At 33.6% G+C, this 26,594-nt stretch overlaps 3 protein-coding genes across 5 annotated transcripts; 1 reads left to right on the top strand and 2 right to left on the bottom strand.

The window, feature by feature from the left end:
- Positions 1-4,526: 4,526 nt before the first annotated feature.
- LOC101892896 (RNA-binding protein 25) lies at positions 4,527-8,479 on the top strand. 3 transcript variants are annotated; one of them, XM_005179315.4, is made up of 10 exons: positions 4,527-4,671; positions 4,731-4,969; positions 5,033-5,165; positions 5,237-5,345; positions 5,410-6,324; positions 6,377-6,557; positions 6,618-6,727; positions 6,799-7,517; positions 7,578-8,038; positions 8,106-8,479. In XM_005179315.4, the coding sequence occupies exons 2-10, from the start codon at positions 4,907-4,909 to the stop codon at positions 8,196-8,198; spliced, it is 2,784 nt and encodes a 927-aa protein (XP_005179372.1). In that variant the 5' UTR covers positions 4,527-4,671; positions 4,731-4,906; the 3' UTR covers positions 8,199-8,479. The 3 variants fall into 3 exon arrangements, with proteins under 3 accessions (XP_005179372.1, XP_058974536.1, XP_005179371.1); XM_059118553.1 differs by having other exon boundaries at positions 4,535-4,671; positions 4,734-4,969; XM_005179314.4 differs by having other exon boundaries at positions 4,536-4,969.
- Positions 8,480-9,350: 871 nt separating this feature from the next.
- LOC101893348 (ras-related protein Rab-18) lies at positions 9,351-14,656 on the bottom strand. The gene is made up of 3 exons (XM_005179317.4): positions 14,496-14,656; positions 9,835-10,267; positions 9,351-9,693 (listed from the first exon to the last, which is right to left on the bottom strand). Exons 1-3 carry the CDS (start codon positions 14,555-14,557, stop codon positions 9,595-9,597), a joined length of 594 nt encoding a protein of 197 aa, XP_005179374.1. The 5' UTR covers positions 14,558-14,656; the 3' UTR covers positions 9,351-9,594.
- Positions 10,995-11,756, bottom strand: LOC101893187 (cytochrome c oxidase assembly protein COX16 homolog, mitochondrial). The gene is made up of 2 exons (XM_005179316.4): positions 11,324-11,756; positions 10,995-11,253 (listed from the first exon to the last, which is right to left on the bottom strand). The coding sequence occupies exons 1-2, from the start codon at positions 11,440-11,442 to the stop codon at positions 11,082-11,084; spliced, it is 291 nt and encodes a 96-aa protein (XP_005179373.1). The 5' UTR covers positions 11,443-11,756; the 3' UTR covers positions 10,995-11,081.
- Positions 14,657-26,594: the final 11,938 nt, after the last annotated feature.

The raw sequence follows: 26,594 nt of genomic DNA, 5'->3' as shown, positions 1-26,594 counted from the left end.
GAACATGACCTTTGGTAAACCCTTTTACCAAACATGGATTTTTTTCCAATTCGGAAACCAAAATTTCAAATTGTTTTGCTGTTGTTATTTTCATGCTCAAATATCAAATACAAAATGCTTACAATATCAACGTCGACTAAAAAATGCTATGTCGTCACAATTTTTTACGGCGACAGATATTCTCAAAAATCGACTTCACGTCGACTATTGTATCGACAATGATAATGGCAACCATTGTCGCTATCGACAAAAAACGACAACCCTAATATCATTATTGTCGCCTCGACTTAATTTTGCGACGCCGACGATAACCGTAATAGGGCCGAATATGTCACAATAAAATATATATGGAAAAAAAAACTGCAGAAACATATGTAACCATGGTACAATGAATACAAGGTAGGCTAACTTTGAAAAAATTACAAGTATAGAGGTCTACCTGTTTGGCTTGTAATGTCAGAATTACTATCAAAACAATAAAAAAAGCAAACAACTTGTTGCATTGATTTTGAATAAATAATTTAAAACCGCGAAAACAGAATGAAAATCAAAATTTCTTTTCAAAATCATGTACTATATATCTCTTATAGTTTATTTCGCGACAAAAACTGTAGATTTTGTCGATGCATACGTCGCAATAAGCATTTTGAAAACACCCAAATTTGAATATTTTCTGAACAATTTTTTTATTATTGAAAAGAATACACACACATGAACAAATAAAGTTGACATATTAAGCCAGGAAAATAAAAAAATTAAAATCATATGGTAGTTCTGCCCTACCTTAAATTCATTGTACCATGTATGTATCCAAAGTAGCAAGGAAGATTCCCCATATAATAATACAAGACACCACCATAGAAACGATGAATACAATCAAATTTCTAGGAAGACAAATCAAAAATAGCTTAATGCTAGGAACACAATTGGAGCGAACGACGAATTTCGCCCTACGCGGCGACAAAATGAGCCGCGAAAATTCGTCGTATGGAACACAATACCGACGAAATTATAAAACAGCTGATGAAGTTGTTTACTTTTTGCTCATTTGTTGACTTCAATGAAAATTATACAAGAACTCATAATTTATAATTTCAGTTATGTCCATCTTCTCTATTATAAATTCACTGATATCCATCTTCACTCAGGCGCAAGTGCACAAATAAATAAACAAATTATTTATGTTTTTTTATACGAATAACAGATAGTAGAGTGACCATAACAAATTTTTAAGTAAAAAGTAACTTTATTTACTAAAACACATAAAATTCGTACAAGTATGGCCACCTTGTACTGTTTTGTCGCCGTTCGCCGGCGTATGAAATAGAAATAAAGCTAATTGAGTTCGCGGCGACCGACGAAATTTTCGCCGGCGCCGTAATTGTGTGCACTTCCATATACACATATGGTTTTTATTTTTGACGACGAACATACGCCGCGAAAAAATTCGTCGTTCGCTCCAATTGTGTTCCTAGCATAACACTGAAAGACCTCTACGAAGAAGTACTTTCCTCAACTCGACTGTGTTGGTATCCATCCCAAAATCGAAGGTCCCGGATTGAACTTTATATAGGAATTTACACAAAACGAGTGGCAAGTTATGGTGAACACTATAATGCCATGTTTACGTTAGAACTTTTTGTAGGGTTAACCTACTTTGAGAGGATTTATTTGAAGTAAAAGTAATGGATATGACAATTTAAATTAAAGGTGGGAAAACATAAAGCGCTTATCTGGCTGACTTATGTTATCGGCTGGCTTCTTCGGAGATTAACAAAGGAGCCTAGGGCCAAAATCGAACTAAGTCAACCTAAAACTCATTTGTTCATCAGCTTAATATGCGCTTTATGTATTTCCACCCTAGCATTTCCAAAATGATACAATTTGTGTTATTGTCTTTCTCGGATCGAACGATATGTCACTTTGATTCCATGCATGGTAGAATCAAGGAGGTAAAGTCATGCTTGAATTTTTTTCAAAAATTATTCATTTGACAACATCTCATTGTCAAAATTTGTATTTATAAATCCATTGTACATACACAACTCAGAGATGGGAACTTGTTTTTATGCAGTGAAATGTGACAAGGAAAATTACAGAAAATGCAGAAATGGGTATGCTTATTTCAAATGACTTTACCTTCTTAACTTTACCATGGATTCCATACAACCCCATTCAGTTCATTGAAATGTTTTGGCTTAGTTTAGTTTTTACGCTGATTCCGGGAAAGTATTTTTTTCTTGGGGGACGGATCCATATACCAAGACCCGGACCTACTAAACCGATGTTGACAATATAGGTATGTTTTGAAAGCTAATATTTGAAAAATATCCAACATTTGAGAGCAAGAATCAAAATCATTGATTTTTTGGACCCGTTTTTGGAGCCCATAAAATTTAACCCAAATTATAGTTGACACTATAACCTTTCAAAAGGTGCTATCATGGTACAATAAGGAGGTACAACAGCTTCGTTAAACTGCAGAAATACAGCCCTGAGGCTATGCCCGCTTCCTCTCAGAATTATTCAAAATTATAGGCAACAAGTTGTTTTAATTTATTTGATATTTTTGTTCATTTCTAAAATGAGTCAAATAACGCGAAATATAAATGAAATGCCTTGATGTTCTCTCAAAAATATGATCCTAAGTGTTCAATCTTTCAATTCCATGGTAAACCTCGTTAATGTTATTAATGCGCGCCCCGCAATTTAAGTTTCTTCCAATCATTGATTTTGAAAATATCTTTTTATTTTTTAAAACAACAAATACATACACAAAATTGGCAGAAGTCGGGCACACTTAAGGTAAGGTCACATTGGGCAAATATTTGACGAAAAATGTAAAATATTTCTTTGTCACAATCTGACCAACAAATATTATTTGACGGCAAATACAAAAACAGCTGATTTTGGGAAAACAAAATTATTTGCCAGGAAACAAAAATTTGACCAGTGTGTCCATAATGTGAACACATATGATCAATTATTTTCCTCATTTTTTGTCAAACATTTATTTGACGTTGCAAATGTTTTGTAAGGTCAAACAAGGAAAAATATCGGTTTAAAACATTGTCTCACCATTTTTCTTTAAGAACAGAAGAATTTGTAACATGATGTTTAAAGAATATAATGACAGACTAATGCAATAAGTAGTTTTGTTTGTTTGGTATTTTTGAATTAATTACCAAAGCCCACCAAAGTGAGTAGTAGGTCAAAATTTCTTCTCAAAATAATTTTCTATATCTATATATATTTATATATAAAATGTTTACATATGGTTGTTCCAGAACTGCATGAATGTAAATGTTTTTACTACAACAACCGATTTTGCCTTTATGATATCGAAGAAAATTGCAAAACTAGTCGATTCTTGCAGGTTCTGGAACAGCCCAATAATTGAACACAACAGCATACTACCCTACTATGAATTTTATGCACCATGATTTATATGCATGATTTTGTATGTGCATATAAACATACAAAAATTACAAAAAAAAAAAGTTGTTCTGGCAAGGCATTTATTTCACAACAGCCGGTCTTTTGTTTCCCTTCTCCCCTGCTTGAACAAACAAAATCTGTCAAATATTTGACTGTAATATGAACATCGAATCAACTCTGTATGAATTTCACATTTGTCCAGTCAAATATGAGATAACAAATTTCGATCAAATATTTGCCCAGTGTGACCGTACCTTTAGAAAAAAAATGTTATCAGCTGGGAGCTCTACCTTACCTTTTTATTGTACCATGGGTGCTATCATGGTACAATGAAGAGAAGGTAGGCCAATATTGAAAAAATTGGAAGTATAGAGGTTTACCTGTTTGGCTTGTAATGTCAGAATTAGTATCAAAACAATAAAAAATCAAACAACTTGTTGCATTTATTTTGAATAAATAATTGAAAAACGCTATAACTGAATGAAAGGTCAACACTTCTTTTGAAGTGAAATAACAAATTAATTGAAAATAACAAATTAAAATCATATGGTATCATAGCCCTACCTTGATATCATTGTCCCATGGGTGCTATTATCTTTCTTGTATCGAGAGATACGGATCTTTGAACCAGCACGAGCCGATTATGTTCAGTTTTTCTAAATTGTATGTTGTGCTGGGTGGACGGCCTTTAGCCGGGGCTTGAGTTTTACTCATATAGGTATGTCCAACACCGGCTACGCGAACTAAAATGTTTCTAAATTTGATATTTCATTTAAGTAGCTATCCTTTGGAATTTTCCTGTACCCGGGTCCTTCCCTCAAGAATACTTTAATCAGGGTAAAAATAAGTTGTTATTATACTATAGTTGTTCCTTACTAAATTGGTGTTTTTCCACTGTTTCTCTTAATTTTATCTGCTTGTCAAGATTAAGAAAAATAAAAAATATAGATTAATATATTGCAAATTTTGTGATTGTGAATCCGTCTTCATTCTGTTCGTTGATTTAATTGTCGAGTTTGCAGTGCTACCATTGCACTTTAACAATTGTCGATTAATCGAATACCGACGTACAGATCCCTATCTCGATCGCCATCTTTGTCTTGTCATTCGTCAAATCTCGCGAGTTGTTAGTTGTTTGTTTCTTCAACAAAAAAATATAAATTATTTAATTAGGATATTTTTGTGACAGATGGGGATTTGCACGAATGTCGTAGAAAAGATAGTTCAACATAAGTAAGAAATTTGACAAGTGAAAATAGTGTGTGTGTTGTTGGTGCATTTAATTTTTGCAGTAGACATACCAGCGACCGCTGGCACACGCCGCAAAGTAAGTCGGCTTGCTTGTTTGCTGCTTCTAACTAGTGATAGATTGCATGAGAGGTGAAGAAGTGGTCCTCAATAAGAATTATTTTTCGAGTTTGTCATTGCATTAAATACCAACGTTCGAAACAATATATTAAGCGGCAAAATGTCATATCCACCACGCCCTCCAATGGCCCCTTATATGAATCCATCCATACCTCCGCCGCATGTAAGTTTGGAAAATGTTTCGGTTGTAGACTTCCCCTAATGTTTTGCTGTACGCTCTTTACAGATGATGGGCCACCCACCACCTCCTTCACGAGGTTATAGAAACTCAGCAACTATTAGTTCACAACCAACTGTTTATCAAAGACCTCCGGATCCCGTACCACAATTTCAAGGACCAATTATAACGGTGTTTGTTGGTAATTCTTGTTTTTCTTTACAACAAAACACAAGCACATGTTAATCGTTACAATCTATTTCTTAACTGTAGGCAATATTAGTGAACGTGTTCCAGAGGTCCTAATAAAACGGATACTAGCAACTTGTGGGCCGGTGGTCAATTGGAAGCGTGTATCGACTTTCGGTTTCTGCGAATATGAGTAAGAAATTATATCTGTTATTTTAGATAGTATTTTTCGAACGATAAAATATTATTACTTTTAGCGGACCCACGGCTGGCATGCGGGCCGTGCGCTTACTTAGCGAAATTGAAGTAGACGGCAAGACACTGGTAGCAAAAGTTGATGCTAAAAATAAACTTTTGTTGGACAACTTCAAGGAGGAGGAGCGTAAAAACGGTGCCATCGAGGAGAAGAATGAGAAAAACAATGATGAAGATGCTCTGCGTTTAATGAGACAGATAATTGAGGAACATAGGCAGGAAATTGAAGAATTTGATCCTAACGCACGAAACGATATGTTTAGTGGACGTGGTGGCAAAATAAAACCAGGACGTGTTGACGAAGTCAAAGTTCCCAAAGCTCTTAATGAGACCAACCTGGAAGAGGATAAGAGAAATCTTATAAGTAGTGAAATTGGAAAATTTCGTAAAAGAGCCGAAGCTGATGAGCATCGTAAGGAGAAGGAGAAAGAAAGAGAAAAGGAAAAAGAAAAAGAGAAGGAAAAAGAAAAAGAGCGAGATAAGGAGAGAGAAAGAGAACGGGAGCGGGAACGAGATCGGGATAGAGATCGTGAGAGGGAGCGGGATCAAAAGGATAAGGAAAAGCGCAAAGCAAATAGTGACAGCGAACAGGATTGGGATGCTGACGAACATGAAAATGGCGCTGTGAAATGTGCCATATCCTCTCCTGTCCGTATAAAAGAAGAGCCAGAACTTGTTAAGGAGCCTCGTCGTAAAAGGAGCCCTTCCCGAACCAAGGAACGCGAGCGGGACTATAGAGAACGTGAGAGAGAGCGTGAACGTGAAAGAGAGAGGGAAAGGGAAAGAGAGTTAAGAGAAAAGGAGCGAGAGCGTGAACGTGAAAGGGAACGTGAGCGAGAGCGAGAAAGAGGAGAGCGCGAACGCGAACGAGAGAGGGAAAGAGAACGCGAAAGGGAGCGTGATAGGGAAAGAGAAAGGTGCGAATAAAACTTTTTCTTGGCGTATAATATTAATTAGTACAAATTGCAGGGAACGAGACGAAAAAATCACAAAAAACGTCAGGGACGTCCAGCGTGAGAAGGAGATGGAAGAAGAGATAAGAGAACGCAAGAAAGCCGAGAAGAAAGCCCGTGAAAAGGAAGAGGCATATCAAGAGCGATTAATGAACTGGGAGCAAAGGGAAAAACGCAAAGCAAAAGAATACGAAAAGGTTAGTTGCTCCAATCATTAGTAAATTGGCATATTAAAAATGTAATCTTGTAAAATATAGGTCCGTCTTAAAGAAAAGATAAAACAAGAAGAGCGCGAAAAGGAAGCAAAGCGCCTTAAAGAGTTCCTAGAAGACTACGACGACGAAAGAGATGACGTTAAGTACTACAAGTAAGGTCAAAAATTGGATTAAGTTATTAAAAGAATTAAGTTTGCAATTATCCACTATTTCATGATTTTAGAGGAAGAGAACTACAGCGGCGCCTAGCTGAACGGGTTCGAGAGGCAGATCTTGATGCAAAGGATCGCAACAAAGAACAAGAGGAGTTGGATGAATTAAAAAATAAAATTTTCAGTGGAGAATTTGATAATCCAACACAGGAATACGAAAGAGCGAAAAAAGAACACGAAAGACTCTATAAACCTCAGATCATTATTGACGTTAATCAGGAAAATATGCAAAGAAAGGAAAAAGAGCAAGAAAGAAGTCGAGAAAAGCACAACAGTATTTCCGACAAGCGTGAAGTTTACAATAGAAATGACGACGGTCTTGGCAGCCATGTGGGTGCTTCCACAGTGCCGTCAACCGCTGTTGTTAGTAGACCGTCAAGGCCCGTTTCAAAAGCAAGGTCAATTGATTCCATATCCAATGATGACGCATCTGCCCATGAAACCATGTCAAATGCCAGTAGTCGTTATAGCCGACACGATTCTGAGTCTCGAGATTATACAAACGCCGATGATATAGAGTCTATGTCACCGGCCACTCCTCAAGGCTTTGCACATGCACAAACCAATGATTCCGTGTCAACCCCTCCGATAATGCCAACAGTTGGCATCAGTTTAAATTTAGGAGCCAATGCAAAAAAGAAGAAGATAGAAAGTGCGCCTGGGGTGTTTAGCGCTGATGACGATAATGATGATGTCTCCAACTCAAAGAAACGAAAATTGGTACCTCTAGGTATGTATATATTTCGTTGGTGGTCCATCCACATAATACTTACGTTCAATACAATTTCAGATTATGATGACAATCAGGCAAAACAACAGAATACCCATGGTTTGGCGACAGTGAATCCAAGCGATAGACATGACAACACGTCTGGTCCTGTCTCTGTTTCTGCTGAAAAGGGTGGAAGTTCGGCTGCAAATAAAAAACACGGTAAGAATGATACAAATGCTGTTCCTGCAGCAGCAAGTAGCAAAAAGGATGAAAGTAGTGGTACAAAGGTACACGATGAAAAACGACGCCACATAAAAAGCATTATTGACAGGATACCGACCCAAAAGGAGGATCTTTTCAACTATAAACTCGATCGCAACGAGATCGACAATAATCTTATGGAGCGCAAAATACGCCCTTGGATAAACAAGAAGATCATCGAATACATTGGAGAGCCCGAGCCAACATTAGTCGATTTTATCTGCTCCAAGGTTTTAGCTGGCAGTTCACCTCAAAGTATTCTGGACGATGTACAAATGGTAATTATAACATTTCAAATAATGTAAACGAGTCTAATTGTTGTGTATTTCTCCTAACAATAAAAAGGTACTTGACGAGGAAGCCGAGGTGTTCGTTGTCAAAATGTGGAGACTTCTCATCTACGAAGTGGATGCTAAAAAGATCGGTTTAGGTAAATAATTTCTTATTTTAAAAACATTCTTTAATTTTGTGTATTAAATAATTACATATTTGCAAAACAATAAAAAACTTAATAGTAAAGAAAAACAAGAATAAATGAAAAAAAAATCGAACAAACAAATGTGGATTGCTCTAAATATCTATGTTTACTTAAAAAAATGTTTTGTTAGCCCATGGCAAACACGATTTGCTGCAGGTTATAGCAAAAACGATAAACAACAAATCAAAATATTCTAAATAAATAAAGAGAGGATTGAATTTTGTCCATCCGTTCCCAATTAGTAATTGTGTTTTAATTGTATTCGTGGCATTTCAAATGACAATTCAAGTCCTTACTCGCCAAAAGTATGTTTTATGTGTTTCTTTTTATAGTTTACTTCTAAAAGTTTTGATATCGAAACTAAAGTAGAAGAGTCTTGTTTTTTTTTAATATATTTATTGCTAAAACTTGATGCATAAAATGCTGACTCTGACAGGACAGCGATATTTGTTCGTTTTTAATTATCTACATATTGCACGAGATCTACAAGAAAGACTAATCTGAATGCTAGCTATTGAAGTCTGACTGACATCCAAAAGTGTGAATATCTGAATTGCAAGCTTATGCAATATCAATTAAAAAAATTACTCTGCTTGCATGCTATGCTTAAAACCACAATGATGGCATTTCAGAATGTCATCGAAAGTTACCCAGAGAATTTCCAGTGGATCGACTGCTGTTCCTTATCAAAACTCCCGAAGCTCATTTCACAAGTTTAACTATTTGTACGAGAGCATGGGATAAGCGTTGGTTTATCTTTCTTCGAAAATCAAACCAACATATTTAAAAAAAAAAATAGATTTATACTATCATCGAACATTGTCAATACAATTTAGATTTTACAATTAAATATTGCTGTACTTTCTTAGTATGAAATTGCTACAAACTCGGAGTTGATTCTGTACATAATGGATGACTAAGGATTAATTCTGACTGGGTTTGGCAAGTATGAGAAAATTTGCTTGAACTTATCTATAAGAAAATCGACGTTAACCCAGCTCAAAAAAAATGAATCTTTGTTTAAAAAATCTTTACATTTCCATGTAGTGTTTTGAGTTCAAGTCTCTCTTATAAAGTATAACCACTTGACATTATTAAAAAAAAGTTTGGGATTATAGGAAACCAACCTATTGTGACGATTTATTTTGTCTTATGACATAAAGAGTTCCTGCTGGTACACAAATACATAATAAATACTACATTTACTACCAGTATTATTCATATCTAAATTAGGTTATAACATAAACATTGTAAAAGTGATTAAGAATAGTAATAATTTGTTTTTCAATATTCCGTTGTAAACATAGGGTTGACGCGAACAAATGCAATAAAAAAGAAAATTTTCAGTATAGTAGATCAACATCTACAAGACGATGCTGCTGCTTCTTCATCTTCAGTACGCACATCGATCCGATCTCCGTTATTGAACTGTTCAAAATTGCCTGAACTGACAATCTAAAAGAAAGAAGACACATTTTAGATTTTTAAAAAAACAAAACAATTTTCTTATATCTTAGACTGAATCTTTTGAGATGTTACACTCTTTGAGTACATGAGCGATATGACAACAGTGCTTATGCTATGTATATTATATACCTTCTCAACGATATCTCGAAAGACATCGGCAACAAATTTATCATGTTTGGCTGAGGTTTCCAAAAATAGCGAGCGATGTTTTCGAGCAAATTTAAGACCCTCTTCACGACTTACAACGCGTTCCTCGTCTATTTTATTGCCCACAACAATTGTGGCAATGTTTGGATTATCACTGTAATTTTCTAGTTCATCAAACCAAGATTCTAATTTGACCAGCGACTCTCTACTTTTAATGTCATACACCAAAATTGCACCCAACGCCTTCCGATAGAAACTGGGTGTTAAGCTGCGAAATCTTTCAGCGCCGGCTGTATCCCAAAGTGCCAGTTTATAGTCCACGCCGTCAATATTCATCACTTTGCTTTTGAAGTCCATACCAATTGTAACGTCATGACTTTCGTCAAATTTGTTTTCCACAAATCGACGAATAAGACTAAAATAAAGAGAAGAGGATATATTATGATCAATATTTTAAAAATAATAAACGGCCTTCTCTTTAGGCCGATAAAGTAAGTTTCTTTTTTTTTTTTTGAAATTGCGAGGGCCGAGCTCTCAGCTATTGGAATACGTTCCAAGTACAGATTCATGTGTCCATGTCGGTCGAAACACATAATACCATACCAATTGTCGAAATTTGTCCAGTTGGACTACAATAGCAACTACGAAGATTATATCCTAGCTTAAGTAAAATTAAAGCCAAATTTTTGAAGTCGATATCGCAAAAAATTTCGATCGAATCCATTTAAGGTTATCACTATAGTTTTAAAGTTTCCAGATTCACCCGGTTGAAAGACGCTGCTACGTGCTGCAAAACTGTAGTCTTCGCCAGAGTCGTCGCCCAGTCTTCCAAACAGCAACTCTCACATGTCATTTTGTTATTCAATGACAATGGATTTTGAGGTAAGATAATGGACTTTATGATTCGAAGGAATACTTTGGTCTCAGCGATTTTGGATCAACGAAAACTGTAGTAGTCTACAGCGTTGAACTCGTCAACTGTCGCTTCAGAGAACTATTCAAGCCTTCTTTTCAAATACCCGAAGTGAGACTAGCAAATGTCAAAAATAAGATTAATGGATGAACCTCGCTAAAGTGAACTGACTTAGGAAGTTCAATGTTTGGTTTAAGGGTTTTCAGTACACAAAAAAAAAACAGTTCAATATACTTAAAATGACATTGTTTAACTCTTCCAAGAAACACAATAAATTACAAAGTAAAAATATTAAAATATATGAAGCAATTTCTATTTAGTTTTCTTCCCATGGTCTTGGTCCTCTCTTGTTCTCCCAATCCTCTATATTTAAATCCTTTACTGTTTCATAGACCTTTTCTATTGTGACTTCTTCCGGTTTTTTCATTTTTACACCATGCTGTTCCATTTCGTCAGGAGTTATGGTTTTCTGTTTGGAGAACTGGTATCTACAACATAGCAAAGTTAAGAAATAGAAATAAGCCGTTTGGAAATCAAGATTGTGCTGCAGAATTTTACCTTAATTTTGTGAACTCCTGTAGACCAAAAGAACCACCCACCATTAACACAAGAAACGGAATGCCATATTTAAAGGATTTGTTGCGTTTCAGCGCATTCCACTTTTGGATAAGTGCCATTTGAGCCAATTGATTCTTTTTTACATAAACAGTCCTCGTTCCGTAAATTAACAACAGCTGATTCGTCACCCGTCATTCTAGCCAGAGCCGTAACAAACATATCGACGGCGAAGTAAATTTTCAAGTTGTCAGCAATAGTAGTGTTGCAATCACCTATTTGACGCCGCGTAGTTTACAATTTCTAGTAACGTGTGTGTTCTGATAGAAAAAACTTCCAACATATATATGCTCTGTTCCAAAACATGCAAGAATCTACTAGTTTTGCAACATTTTTTGATATCATATTCCCTTTATCGGTCATTGCAATTCTGGAATAGGCCAATATTTTACAAAAGTAGTAAAAATTGCAAAACAGAGCAAATATTAATCAAAACGAATGTATAACGCATGGGAATAAAATTTAGGTAATCACATTTGCCAAATCGATAATGGCAACCCATATTTATATTGGAACTCATCCATAGCTTTCAAATAATTTTAAAATTAATTCCTTAATTTCAGTTTTCACGTAGATTGAATGAAATAACTCTTCAATTTTTTCAGATAAATGTGACAGTTTACCTAAATATACGATTAATATCTGAGCAGGTCACTTTGCTGATAAAAGTAAACTGTTAATTTTTTCTTTTCTACGATCAATGTTATTCTCGCGATCTATAACGTTATGTTCAAATATTCTTTTTTGGTACATGTCCCGCCATTCAATCCATACATTTTTGGAAGGGAACAAAAGTTATGCGTTAACTTCTAAGAAGGAAATTCTTATTTTTAATTTTGAAAGTTGGATGTTGTTAATGAAAAATTATGAAAAAGTGAAGAGCTTTCGACACAGGCAATTAAAAAATTTCCCATCGATACTTTTTATAATGTGATTTTCACGGTGCAAAATTACCCGGCTGCCTGTTTTTTACACTAGTACGCCTGACGTACGCCTTCGAAGTTTATCATAAAGAAATACATTTACGAAAAGAATTCCAATCGAAAGTGGAGTAATTTCTGTACTGAAAAAACGAATTTATTCGGAATGAAACCAATTTTTACTTTGCTAGTACAATTGTATTTTTATATAAACTTGTGACTTAAAAATACTATAAATTAATAAAAATGTTGTTGTAATAACAAATACACATTTAAAATCAATTTTTTCTTCCTATTTAAAATAATTTGCAATTAATTACAAAATAATTACAATTAATTTTTCAATTGAAGAAACCAATTATTGAAGAAGTGTTGCCACATAATATATGCTTGTGAAAACCGTTTTTTCTTCAAATAAAAATTAATCATTTGTGAAAACTTAACAATCTGGCATTGCCAATGATAAGCTGAAGCAAAAATAAAAAAAAGGAAATCAAAATAGAATTTTGTGGAAAATTGCATTGAAACTATTCCAATGGGAATCTATGAAATGCTTGAATGCCTTAAAGTTATGGACCTTGTGTATTTTGGTACAACGGACTCGCAAAACATGTTACCCTATTAGAGAAGATGAGTACTTTTGTATGGTACGTTGGGCAGTGGGTAGGTCTGTTTATCAAATGTTTGCTAAACCGGATAAAGAATTGATTTTAATAAACCCATTTACATGACAGGCGCACACAATTTATGACGTTTTCACCGCAAAAGTTTAATACTTTGATAGAACGCATACTTGTTTCCCATAGGTACTGAAAAATCAAAATTTTAATTGAAAAACTTTAAAATCATCCATATATTTTTTAGTAGGGTTGAAAATAGGATTATCAATATAACAAAGCTAGCATTTTGGGGTAAAACGCCGTACCTGGCAATTTACTATAGCAGGGAATTCATGTTTTTTGCACGAGATGTGGTTATAAGGTAGATCTATATATGAGTATAACAGACCTTCCAAAAATTTAGCGTGATGTACAAATAATATCCAAACACGCCAAGTACATATCTTCTCACCTACCAAAAAAGGTTTACATATTATTACAAAATGTCCGATACACCATAGAAAACGAGAACATCTGAAGAGAGCAATTTTGACAGTTGATATACTGAAATTTCAGATTAGAACTGAGAACTTAGGAAAACAATAGTTTTAGAAAAATTTAGCGTTGCCGGTTTTGAACTAGATATAAGAATAAACGACTCACATTGATAAGCAATACAGTGTACATACATATTTTATATTTGAGGCTTCTACCAAAATTTTTAAATTTAAAGTTAAAAATTTCAATGAATGATACCCAAATACACATTGTACCAAGGCGTATTTAAAACTGCTGACATGGACCGATGCCTGATTTCGTTATCAAAGCGCAAACACCAGAAATTCAAACACACACTACGGGAAATGCAGGACAACATTTGCAAATGTATTTGTCAGTGGTGAAAAGTTGGCCTTTTTGTACGAATCGAAATTATTATGGAACAGACGAAAGAAACGTTTAAAAATAGAATCCTTCAAAATAAACCAAAAGGCTGGTAGCTATATTTCAATGAACCTACAACATTTCCTCTCGACTTCAGGCATGTGAATAGATTCCATTGATCTTGAATAGGATCGACCAGTATATTTTTGGTATATGGGAATTGATCATTGCTTAATTCTTTTTATCATTTCTATCAATTCACAGTTATGGTCCACAAAAATATTTGCACCTTCCTTATAGCACTTACTCAGAATGGCACTAACAAAAACCTCATAAATATTCTATAAATTTGAAATTTTAGTTTCGATGCATGATAACTGGGAAAATATTCAAAACCATAAATAGAAGCAAATTTTATTTTTAGTAGATCATGGAAAGCTAAAGGCCAGAAAAATCATTGTATATATGGATTACGTGGAAAAGTTAAATTCGAGAATGTTGTGGGTTCTCTAAGTGTAGTCAGAATTTTAACACGACCCATGGATGACGAACTTTGTCTTCAAGAAAAATATCAGCTTGTTTGAATACACGCCATCGCATACTCATTGCCTTTGTATATTTACAACTGATGATCTAAATACGCAAAATAGTTTAGGTGACAGCACCAGTTCAATGTTATTTTATTAGTTATGCGGAATGGATTTTTGTTCTCACCTTGACTTCCCCACTCCACTTTCGCCAATTACTAATAGTTTTATTGCTTTATCACTGAGCATTTTTGCTTTAAATAGACAAATTTACTTTTCATTCACTTTTATTTTGATTGTTGAGAGATTTAATAAAAACTCGAAGCCGTACGATTTTTTGCCGGCGATAGCGAAATACATTTTTTGGTCCCCGGCAGTGTTGCCAGTATTTTCTGTCTCTCGTCCCCAAAATCAATAAACGTTTTCTCCAGATCTCCTCAAATTTGATTCAATTTCCTCAAAAAAAATCCCCAAGCATTTAACAAAAAACTAACAGAGTAAATTTATTTGAAAAAATATTTGCACATAGAATTCAATTCATAGAATAATGTATCTTGCATATTATATATGTAAAATATCATAAAACTAGAAAATAACAAATAAATAGAACATTTTAATTTCATTGGGATAGCAGGACTGGATCAACAATACGCTTTATTATTGCACTGTACATTGTTCTGTGCAACTCTAATTTCTCGAACTCCTTAATGGATAGTGTTTTTAACATCTCTATTAGATGATCAATACTTGAAATAGCAATATGAGTCGCTGTGAAAATTGCCAGTTTTATGTCTATTATTTTATCCTCGGGTTTTTCACAAACGATACCTGAAATTGGATTCCTTTCTTAAATCATTGAACACTTAATTGGTAGTAGCATGGTACAATATCAAGGTAGGGCTCTGATACCATATGATTTTATTTTTTTTTTTATTTTCTTGGCTTAATGTGTCATCTTTATTTGTTTATGTATGTGTTTTCTTTTCAATAACAAAAAAATTGTTTAGAAAATATTCAGATTCGGATGTTTTCAAAATGTTTATTTCATCGTATGCATCGACAAAATCTAGAGTTTTTGTAGCGAAATAATCTTTTAGAGATGGTTTCGAAAAGAAGTGTTGATCTTTCATTCAGTTATCGTGGTTTTCAATTATTTATTCAAAATAAATGCAACAAGTTGTTTGATTTTTTATTGTTTTGATACTAATTCTGACATTACAAGCCAAACAGGTAGACCCATGGTAGAAGAATATAGGTAGACGCGTCGACACAGCTGCTGGGACAATGAACTGTCAAACCAATTTTGGAATTGAAAATGTTGAATGAACAACTATTTAAATTTGTAAAAAATGTTGAAAAACGCGAATTATAATAGCCTCCGAATGACGTAGTATAGAAAAACATATAAAAATCTACTTATATTTGAAAAAAAAAACTTTAACATTTTTTTGACATATCAATGCTCCTAAGCGTTGATGCATCTACCTGTATTCTTTTGCCATGGGTAGACCTCTACATATGCAATTTTTTTCAAAGTTGGCCTACCTTCTCTTCATTGTACCATGGGTAGTAGCATGGTACAATGATATCAAGGTAGGGCAAAGTTAAAAAATCAAAGAAAATACAACTCTCTACGTACGGCTAATAATGTCACATGATGACAAACGTCAGTAGCCATAGACAAAAAACTTGTTATGAAAAGTATTTTTTGTTTTGTTATTGTTATTTTTAATGAAATTTGTTATTATTAACGAAAGATATTCATTCAGCAAAACGCGATATTTTTAAAATTAATTATTTTATGAAGTTAAATAAAGCGTTATGGTTAATTCAAGAGCGTTGTGTTTTTTTTTTAATTGGAAGGAAATTTTTTGTTTTTGACCAGCCCACTCGTATTGCCTTATTTGTTTACGAATTCTGGTCAACAACGTGTTCGTAACAGGCATTCAAAAACCACAAAATATGTGATACGTGGAAAAGAAGGGCCCACTTGTGTTATATCAAGATGACTGTTTCAAGATGAATCTGTCCATATTTAGGCGTGCTCGTCGGTCTGTCTGGCTCGTGCGCGCGATAACTCTTGAAGGGAGTATCCGATTCGACCCAAAGTTAATACATCGTAATATTATTGTCAAACTACTTCGGAGAGGCAATATTAGAGTCAATGTTATATCAGGGGTGAAAATATGCAATATCGGCCCCAACAAATGGTCAACATTTTGAATATTTATAATTTTAATAAAATACTAAATAAGCATCCAATTCTCTTGAAATTTCTCATATCCCAACATTTATACCAGCACAGGATCCTGCGTGAAGATGGCAGATATCGATCCACTCCTTCTGTTACCTCCCTCACAAAGGGGTCAACATATTGAATACCAATGAAGCTCATAAAACGGGAAATAAGCATCCGATTATTTTCAAATTTGGCACATATTAATACCTATTACCTATTAAACTAATAATAACCGATATTTATATTAAATTATGCATACATTTGTTTTTTTTTTTTTTAATTTATTTCAAAGAACAAAAAATTGCAGATATATAAATAGTACATATTTTGTTGTTGCAAAATGGTCAGGCTTATCCCTTTTATTGTTGTTTTTATAAAAACAACGTTTGTTTATTAGTGGAGAACGATGGTAATGTTTACCAGGGGGTAAGGCAGGGAATACCTAGGTTTCGGAAAGAGCCACCAATCCTCATCAGTTCCCTTGTTTTTTGTCTGGGATATTCTCCCCAGAAGTTATTTTAAAAATAACTTCTATGACAAAAAAAAAAACATTTTTACCCAAGTGACGAGATCGTAAGCTCAATAGAAGAGGAACCAAAGAATTAAATAAAACTAAAATTCTTTTGGAAAGTCTTCTAAATCTTACAACCGCACTTATAAACATTTACATCTTTCTCCACTTGTTATGCTTTCGTTCAACCTGAACGAAGAAGCATAACCATGTAAGTTGGTTTTGTCTGTTACAACAAAAACCCCTTCGTCGACCGTGCCTTGTCTATAATATATTTATGTTCCATATGCTCTATGTCCGACTCATTTTATCTAATTACATACGTGTATATATTGACATTGTTAATTAAATTTCAGTCTATTATAACATTACAGTTATAGTATCTAATCTATGGAGTATTTAACAGATAATCAATTACATATATTTGCAGTTAAAGTTGAATTTTTAATAGATTTTTTTGTCCCGAAATTCGCTGCATAGCCTTTTGTATTTTTAACCCCACATTCAAATGCTTAATGCGAAAATTAATACGACATTTGAAAAAATATTGCTTTACTTTGTGATCAATGTCCACATTTTCGCTCATTTCATACATTCGCTCATTTCATGCAATTTATCTCTGTGATCAATTCTGTCGCCGTTTAAACTGTGAAAAATTGATTCCAGTTGAATTATTTTCAGCAAATAATCTCTGGAGGGCTTTTTTAGAAACCCTTTGGATACTTGGTCCACCCAAGTAAAGGTTTTTTCTTCGCATAGGTGGTCTGGGAGGTTTAGCTTTCGGATCATATATCCCGCTATATACTCCAGCGCATAATCTTTTAGGGTTCCGATATCCGGAAAATCTTTTATTTCTATTTCTTCTACATATTCGTTTACTTGCTTTTCATCATTTTTTCGAAGGGGAATTCTTCAGTTGCTATAGGCGTATGTAAGAAAGATATCCATGGCATAGGACCATTATTTACATTTCCTGTGTTATCCATCAATTCCGTGTTTCCAGCTAGATAAATAGGATAAGAATGGTAAGTGATACTTAATATTCTGCTAAACATGTACATTAACACAAACCTAGAATATATTTTCTCATTCTGTATTTAAAATCCTTGGGAGTCGGGTGGTCGTTTAGTCCCCCTTTACTCCTTAGTGCTCCGAAGAAGTTCTCCAAGACATCCTGATTTAATCGGTTTGTTAATATATATCTCACGCCGAATTTTTCATGAAGATATTCATGAAGCACACATAGAGCATTATTTGTCATCATGATAACTTTTTGAAAAATACACAGTCTTTTTTTCCCTGGAATCATGGGTTCAGAAACAGCTTCTGTCATTCTCCACAGTACTTCGTTCTGCCTCTTTTTCGATATTCCGTATGGTTCCTATTAAAGTGTTTTTACGAAAAAATCATGTTATAAGAACATTAAAAAAAAGTAAAAAAGCAGATAAGTTTGGCCTGGCCGAACTTTTAATTCCCTCCACCATTTTTGCCAAAAATTTAAAAAAAAACTAATATACGAGGGTATTCTTGTATGGGTGCTATACGTAGACGTGGACCTGCATAAGTAATTTTCTTTATAGGTAGTAGTAACCATTTTAAACAATTCTAGTGAATAATGTCGCTAAAATCATCCAAATACCGAATATCGGGAGATACCGTTGTATGGGGCCATACGAAAACGTGGACCTAAGTGGCCAATTTTCAATACCAAAGTCCTGCAGACATTATATACACTGAGTAAAATTTCATCAACTTACTTTATTCCATTCGGAAGCTTGAGTGATTTCTACAGACGGACGGACATCGACATAGAATTTTATGCAGATATATATATATATATATATATATATATATATATATATATATATATATATACCTTGTGGGGTGGGTAAACTGTATATTTTGAGGTGTTACAAAGGGAATGACAAACTTAATATACCCTCCATACTATGGTGAAGGGTATAAAAGCGATATTTGTTAAGGACCTTTCCTGGGTAATTGAACGTATTAATTTTGGAATTTACTATATCAAACCAGTCATTTGACAGCTGAATAAATTTGGATGTTATGTGTGGTTGGTATTTCTCATGACTATGGGCATCACATCGTAATATTGCATTTGCTGTTGTATTGGATAAAAGTTGTGCCGCCAATTTGACTTTTTGTCTTCCTTTAATTAAATAACTGTATTCATATGTTCATCGACTTGCTATTGAAATGTAAAACCTATCAAAACTCACTTAGGTGACTATAACCTTTGTAGAAAAATGAAATGTATAGATTTGAAAATATGTGAAAAATAACTCAATTAATCGAAATCAAGTCCATTCGAAGGTCCCAAACTGTCTGAAACTGGATTTGTCACGACATCTGAGGGGAAGTAAAATGTGCCACTGCGTTGGCAAATATATAAATATTTTGCTTCGTACGAGATAGAATGAATGAAGTAATTACTTGTCCTTTATAATTCAATCATGTATCTAGATAATGATTCCGCAACAACTTCAGTAAATGGGGAGCGTCTGCAAATGCAAAAATTTTGTTTTCTTTTATTGACAGGGTATGGAATCCATAGCTTATCTTAAATAAAATTAATATCAATTGTAATAGGAAGACAATGAAGTCAATAAAAATGCCTAATGTTTTCCATAACTTTTGATTTGTTGGGCCCATACCACATACAATCGTTACAACAGTATAACCAGCGCCGTTGAGTTTTTCGATTATTTTAAACAACGTAACCTTGTCCATTTCCCGGTCAAAGCCCCGAACCATTACTACCTGTGCAAAGTTTGTAGGTTTTCTCACTTGATCTTTGGCAGGGTCATATTCGTATGATTCAACTACCTTCTTCTTCAGAGAGGTCCTCTTTATGTTTCATAAAATCAAGAGCGGGCGACATAATTCCTATTAGGAAGCACAGATCTCTCTTTTGTCTGCAGGCAGGTCAAGTTCGAACGTCTTCGAATAGCCCCGTTATTTCATGTGAGAAATATTTTCCGACGATTTTTTTTTTTGAAATTTCTTCTAAATGGTAAAGGATATTTTTACTTGTTGAAATTTAGATCGCAAAAAAGATAATTAGAGGAGAAATGTCCCCCTTTTCTAAAATTTTCAAATTAGGACTCTTTATAAACCGTTGATTTTTAGGCACGAGAATTATTTTGGCCGAAAATAAGGTCCTTTTTTAAATTTGGTAAAAACTGCATTTAAATTGGATTGTAGCATGTCAAAATATAATATATATCTGTCTAAAATTACACTATAGGTCTGATAAGATAGTAAATGTCTAAATTTTGTCTAAACACCAAGATTTCATTTATATATTTTATGTAATAGCCAGACAAAAATAGCTCTGCTTTACAGTCCTCTAATAAAGACATATGAATTTGGCAAAAACAACAATCTTATAAAGCCTGACTGTTCTCAAAGTGAAATTACCTATGAATTTCGGATGATATTTCGGAGTTAACCTTAACGTATTTTTATTTGCCAATTGTTTTCCCTTCTAATTGTAAGAGTAATTGTTGTTTGTATTATAGCACTCCATTGAAATAATTAATATTGATCTCAATTTGCGCCAAATAAATATATGTTATATTCAAATAATGAAAACCTCACTCGGTTTGTGCTGCTGAATCTATCATTTGAACATTATATTCCATCCAAACAAATCTGAAATTAAACACAAAAAAATAATACATTTTTATGTATAAGTTTTGCTCTGCTGTTTATCTTTTTCCATCTATGGTGCACACCAGGCAGAGAAAAGACGGATGAACATGACAAGTTCGACTATAAATTTCTGAAATGTGTGCAAAGAAACATATTTTCTGAACTTTTTGGATCCATATCGGGAAATATGGATCAATATTCTTTCTTTTTCTACACCATAGAGTGATATATATTACAATTGAGAACTACAGGAAGTGATACCTCAGAGGAACTTAACTTCTACAAAGTATGAAGGGTTATATCTACATCATTGAAATTGGTATTTAAGAAACTTACTCCGTGTATGGTACGATATTGCCTTGACTTTGAGTAATTTTTGAAAAATACTTCCTAAAAGCAAATCGTTATTTCTTTTTTGGCACAATAATAACGCATACTCACTCGGAAATGTTTGTCAAGGAAATAAACGGAACAGCGTTTGGCATTAAAGAACATCTTATGTTCCGTTGTATCACGTCCGCTGGTAGGAAATGGTCTTCACAAATACGATCTTTTGGCTTAAATGCAACGCCACAAGCTGCAGACCATTTCAATCTTCGTTCATATCAATAGGCACTTTGAAAAATTTTTTTGTTTGTTCACAAACTAACTTTTTACACACTGCACAATTTCTCATTTTTTATTTGAAATTGTTCCAGAACGGCACTTTATGAGTGTTTATTTATCATGTTTCTGTTGTAATGTTGACAGTTATCACAGTTTCCTCTATTCTCTCTTTTGACATTTCCGAATAGGGCTTTTGATAATTGCAATGCCATTATTCGGGGTTATTTGTCTTTGGCAGTCAAAAGGAGAAGTCGAAAAACTGCGAAATAAACGCGCGCTACTGTGTTTTAAACAAAATTGTTTTCTTTTGCGTTAACCGCAAGGCTCCTTCTTTGACATTAATCCAGAACAGAAATAAATAAGTTATGTTTAACAAACTTAAACTTTCGTGAAAATTGAATACAAAATTTGAAAATTATGACGTTTATGAAAAATGACATTTGATTTTGAAGTAACGAATTTGTCACATCAGTCACAAAAATATCAACTCTGCTTTGACAATATAGGCCATAATTTAAAAAAAAAATTGTACTCAGCTGTGAGCACTGCCCTACCTTGATATCATTGTACCATGGGTAGGAGCATGTATTCGCATCACTTCCCATAAAACTCCCATCTAAAACTAAAAATATAAACAGTTAATAATGAAAAATTAAAACAAATAATTTATATATATACAAAGAAAACAGAAAACAAACAAACAATTACTAATTCAAAAACAAATTCAAACATATCAAATAAAACTAACTACACGAACTACAATACAATTCAACACAAACAATACAGAAGAAGATATTGTGAAAATGGCTATATCCAGCATTAATGCAGACATTGGGAGCTGCAGGAATTCCGCGTTGTATATCATTAAATCGGCAAATGAAATTAAAAATAGACAAGTAAAACATAAAACATTGATGAAATAAATATCTATTAATTTCGATTGCTATCAGAAGGTTGTGATTGAAATCACTTTTCGGCTCAAAATAATATGCGATCAAGAGATCCGGTTAGTGTAATAATATAATCGGATCTTGCCTTAACATTGACTAGTTCCAGAAAAGTAGGTCTTCTATCACAACGCTTTCTAATCTCAACGAAATCACTTTTGAGGGATTCATTCATACAATTTTTAACTATTAAATTTGGATACTCCATAAACAGAGAAGACAATGTTAATAAACTAATTTGGAGTACTTGTGGAATGTTTCTGCATTCCACATGTTGTATAAAATCAACGGCTTTATTAACTATTGAAATTAGTTCAAACTGCTCAATTCTTTCAAAGCAAAGTCTCACAATTGGAACCATCCTAGATATACATTTTTTCGTTGCCTCTTCACTGGATGTTTATCTTCGGAAAAATCAACTATATCGAGAGCATGAAGCACATTTTGGTTAAAAAGTGCCGCAATTCTCTCCATAGGATCGTGCTTGAAGTTATGTCTTTAAATAACTGGGACGAAAGGTGTTTTTTTAGCAATTGTGGACTGAATTTGTCATTATAATCTACTTCGGTATCTAAATTAAAAATGTGTAACAAACAATCAGGAGATGTGACGTCCTGTTTTTTCCCAGCACGCTTTTTATGTATACAGAATGTCCAAAAAAGTTACTAGCTAAAGAATTAAGCATGTAGGGAATGTCGAATATACAACGCGTACCGTCTTCAGCGTTTGGTAGTCACGATATTGCGCAACAAGTTTAGACTGGACGGATGTCTTTCGCAAATGCAGAGAATTATATTCAATTCCAATGGCTGTAGTTTCAGGAATGTCATTAAAAGATTTGATTGTAATAATAATGGATTATACTCCTTTGTAAGAACGAACCCTACAAGCAACCTCCAATCACTATCCAAGCCTACTAACTGCAGTCCTAAGGCATATGTAGAGGTGTTATTATCACCAGTGCCTGTAACTTTAAGCTGGTCAAATTGCAATGCGCAATGACGTTGCTCTTCCGTCATACTAGTAAAAATATTGCGCAAGACACCGATTACGTTGTCGTCGAATCCTATTGCCAGAGGTTTAGGTTGACGACTAAAAACATAATCAGTGCTGGGTAGGTTTAATTTTAATACATTTATCATGTATTTGTAATGGCTCTTTGAAAAAAGGTACATATGTTGCAAAATCGCAATTTCCTCAGCGGTGTTTGTAGATGTAGAGCAATTGCAAATAACACGTGAAAATGCTTTGCTTGAATTACTGGCATGTGTTTTGGGGAAAATGCCAACACCAAGAAGACTTAAGCACTTTGCTTTTAAGAATTTTGTTTTCTTGCTCTAGGGAACGAACTTTGTCTTGAGGAGAGCTGTTTTCATTTTTAAGGGATAAAACTTCTGCTCTGAGCATTTAAATTTCATCCCTTAGAAGTTGTACATTGGTTTCTGTTTTATTTCCTTCTTCTTAATTGTATTTAAAAATGCGTTCTACATTATGTTCAAAATTATGTACATTTAAGCTATTATTTACACAACCTGCATTTTCCTCTCCATAACTAAATCCTGTGGAAACATCTAGAAAAAAAGACCAATTTAGAATTAGCCTTTGCCTAATTTATATTGATATATACATATATCCATGGTAGAATTAAGAAGGCTAAGTCGTGCAATCATACATCTTACATCTCATATTTACAAAATCCATTCTATATTCGGAAATCAGAGATAGTAACCCTATTTACTGCAGTGAAATTTATCAAGTTAAATTACAAAACATGCAGAGATGGAAACGCTTATTTGCAAATGACAACCTTCAAATTTTACCATTTATATGTCATTGGAAATTAGTTTTGTTATTTGATAAAAGCAGAGAATATAATAAGTGTAATTATTTTAATTATTTGTATTTATTAAAATATTAAAATGCATGTTATTTGTTATTAAGTTCAATGCCTGATGATTATGAGACATAATTAAATGTTTTTTATTTAAAATAAAAAAAGTTAAGTGAAAAAAGTTAGATTAGATTTATAGTTGGAATTTATCAGGACAAATTTTCTACAGCACACAGACGTGACATTTTATAAAACAAAAAACGAGCATATCTAATACAAGTCAAAAGTATTACCGCATAGTTAAATGTGTTTTCTAGCTTCTATTAACCCTTAATTTCAATTTCGGGGATAACTGTGCGGTTTTATTAAAGTAAATAGCTTTTAAACTTTTTCAAGATCTTGATATACAAGAAATATATAACAGATATATATTAAAAAAAATTTCAATTGTTTTACAGAAATTTTATGCAATTTTATTTTACTAATAGTTTCCTTTACTGTTTATACGTCCACGATGTTTTTTCAAAAAACCAGACGCATCTCGCACATTGTTTAACACGTAAAATACCTATTTCAGATTCATCCACTTCGCCTGGCTTAGATGATCAGTCAGGTCAGTCGTCCTTTTAAAGAGGCTACGTATCGACAATTACGGACGAAGACTGTTTTAAAACCCTGTTTTACTCAAGCGGATTGGAAATGATTCCATCCCGCTTATCAGTGATCCAGTGTTTATAACTTTAAACATAAATATCGAAGAACATGGACTAAGAAGCCTAAAACTGGTATCAATGAATATTTTGAAGTAATTTAGTTATATTTATTTATTAAATATTTAAGTCTTTTCGTAATGTGATATGACATTACTTCTTTGTTACGATGGAATAGATATCACAAATATATTCCGATTTGAAATAATACAACTACTTAAATTAAATATATATATATATATATATATATATATATATATATATATATATATATATATATATATATATATATATATATATATATATATATATGCATAGTAAAAACCCACACCCACCCTCATAACATACATAATGTATCAAAAAATACTAAAATATTTAAAAAAAGAACCTTTGATCTGATTTTATCGTTTCAGACAAATTCGTAATTCTTTCTAGGCAGAAAAGGATAAAATCCAAAAAAACGCATAAAAATGTAAAATTTGAACATTTTCATTTTGACTATTTTTATGTGTATATTCGTAGTGTTTTGTTTTTGGTATAAAGCGACAAAGGACATCAATTGATTTGGCTAAAAAAATTGTATTTAGCCTACCCTGGGGTAGATAACCATCTTAAAAGTAACTGTTTATTTATTGAAATATAGTCCCACATTAAGTGTATTCGCAAGTCCTTTTCCAATCCAATTTTTGGTTAGAGAAGAAAATTTTACATTCTACTGAATTTGTAGCCCTCAAGGGAATATTGGTTAGGAACGTAGATTTGGAATGTATGAAATATATTCCGAAATGTCAAACTGGGCTGGGACTCATTCAGTCGGAAATTGTGGCAGAAACATGGAAAATTATGAATATTAAAAACTAGCAGAAGACCGAACATTTGTTTAATCGTCATTGAATTATACTATAATAAAAAATACTCAAAATCGCCAAAATCACAAAAAGCGAAAAGCAATGTTGCATGAAACATGCACAAAATCAAGTTGGATCAGTCAGTCACTGGAATATCTCTTGGGCTGTCATGCGATAACCTGCAAGTTTTCGAGCTTATGTAAGTTTGAACAACCCCACCGTGGATCAGCCCTGTAGTGGGCAGTGGATAGAGAATGGAATGGTTAAATATGTTTAAAGACCATACTGACCATACCACCATCCAATCCAACCATTCCAATCCACTTAAATTTAAATTCAAACTCACGGTAATAATATAAGGTTGGTTAACCAATGTCCAATGTGTCCAATTCCTCAAATTCAACTGAACTGCTTGCTTGTGCGCGCGCTTTGTTTGAAAAGCAAATTGAATGAGCGCGTAGGAAACAAAAATGAATGACTTCCCCAACGAAACAAATAAGAAATCAAAAAGGAATGCCCGATAAAAAGAAAGAGAAAGCAAAATCCCCTGTGACCTCTGATGTTTACGAATGAGACATAAGAAAAACGAACCCTGAACACATTCATTAAATGAACCGCGGGAGTAAGTTCCTTTAACTCGAGGAAGAAATCGGCCGGCTTTAGGTCGTCATTTTGACGCCGTTAAGAATATTAAACTGAGTACACACTGAAACAACTAAAACATTTCTATCTTTTAATTCTTTTAAATACATTCACTTTTATTTTGATTGTTGAGAGACTTAATAAAAATTCGAAACCGTACGATTTTTTGCCGGCGATGGCGAAATACATTTTTTGGTCTCCGCTATAGTCGGCGCTCAGTTATTTACAGTGTTCGAAATTATACAGTACACTACATACACTACACTACAGTACATGT

Source organism: Musca domestica, unplaced genomic scaffold, assembly GCF_030504385.1.
Source record: "Musca domestica strain aabys unplaced genomic scaffold, Musca_domestica.polishedcontigs.V.1.1 13, whole genome shotgun sequence".
Lineage (NCBI taxonomy): Eukaryota > Metazoa > Arthropoda > Insecta > Diptera > Muscidae > Musca > Musca domestica.
Note: the sequence above shows the minus strand (reverse complement) of the source record. Positions and strands in the feature narration are given on the sequence as shown.

Bases quoted from the DNA above. Each gene is read 5' to 3' on its own strand.
- LOC101893187 (XM_005179316.4), bottom strand. From the start codon at position 11,442: ATGGCACTTATCCAAAAGTGGAATGCGCTGAAACGCAACAAATCCTTT. The intron at 11,254-11,323 runs GTAAAATTCTGC...GCTATGTTGTAG, and splicing joins CAGGAGTTCACAAAATTAAG to ATACCAGTTCTCCAAACAGA.
- LOC101893348 (XM_005179317.4), bottom strand. From the start codon at position 14,557: ATGCTCAGTGATAAAGCAATAAAACTATTAGTAATTGGCGAAAGTGGA. The intron at 10,268-14,495 runs GTGAGAACAAAA...TCTTTATTTTAG, and splicing joins AGTGGAGTGGGGAAGTCAAG to TCTTATTCGTCGATTTGTGG. The intron at 9,694-9,834 runs GTATATAATATA...TCTTTCTTTTAG, and splicing joins TTCGAGATATCGTTGAGAAG to ATTGTCAGTTCAGGCAATTT.
- LOC101892896 (XM_005179315.4), top strand. From the start codon at position 4,907: ATGTCATATCCACCACGCCCTCCAATGGCCCCTTATATGAATCCATCC. The intron at 6,558-6,617 runs GTTAGTTGCTCC...TGTAAAATATAG, and splicing joins AAGCAAAAGAATACGAAAAG to GTCCGTCTTAAAGAAAAGAT. The intron at 7,518-7,577 runs GTATGTATATAT...ATACAATTTCAG, and splicing joins ACGAAAATTGGTACCTCTAG to ATTATGATGACAATCAGGCA.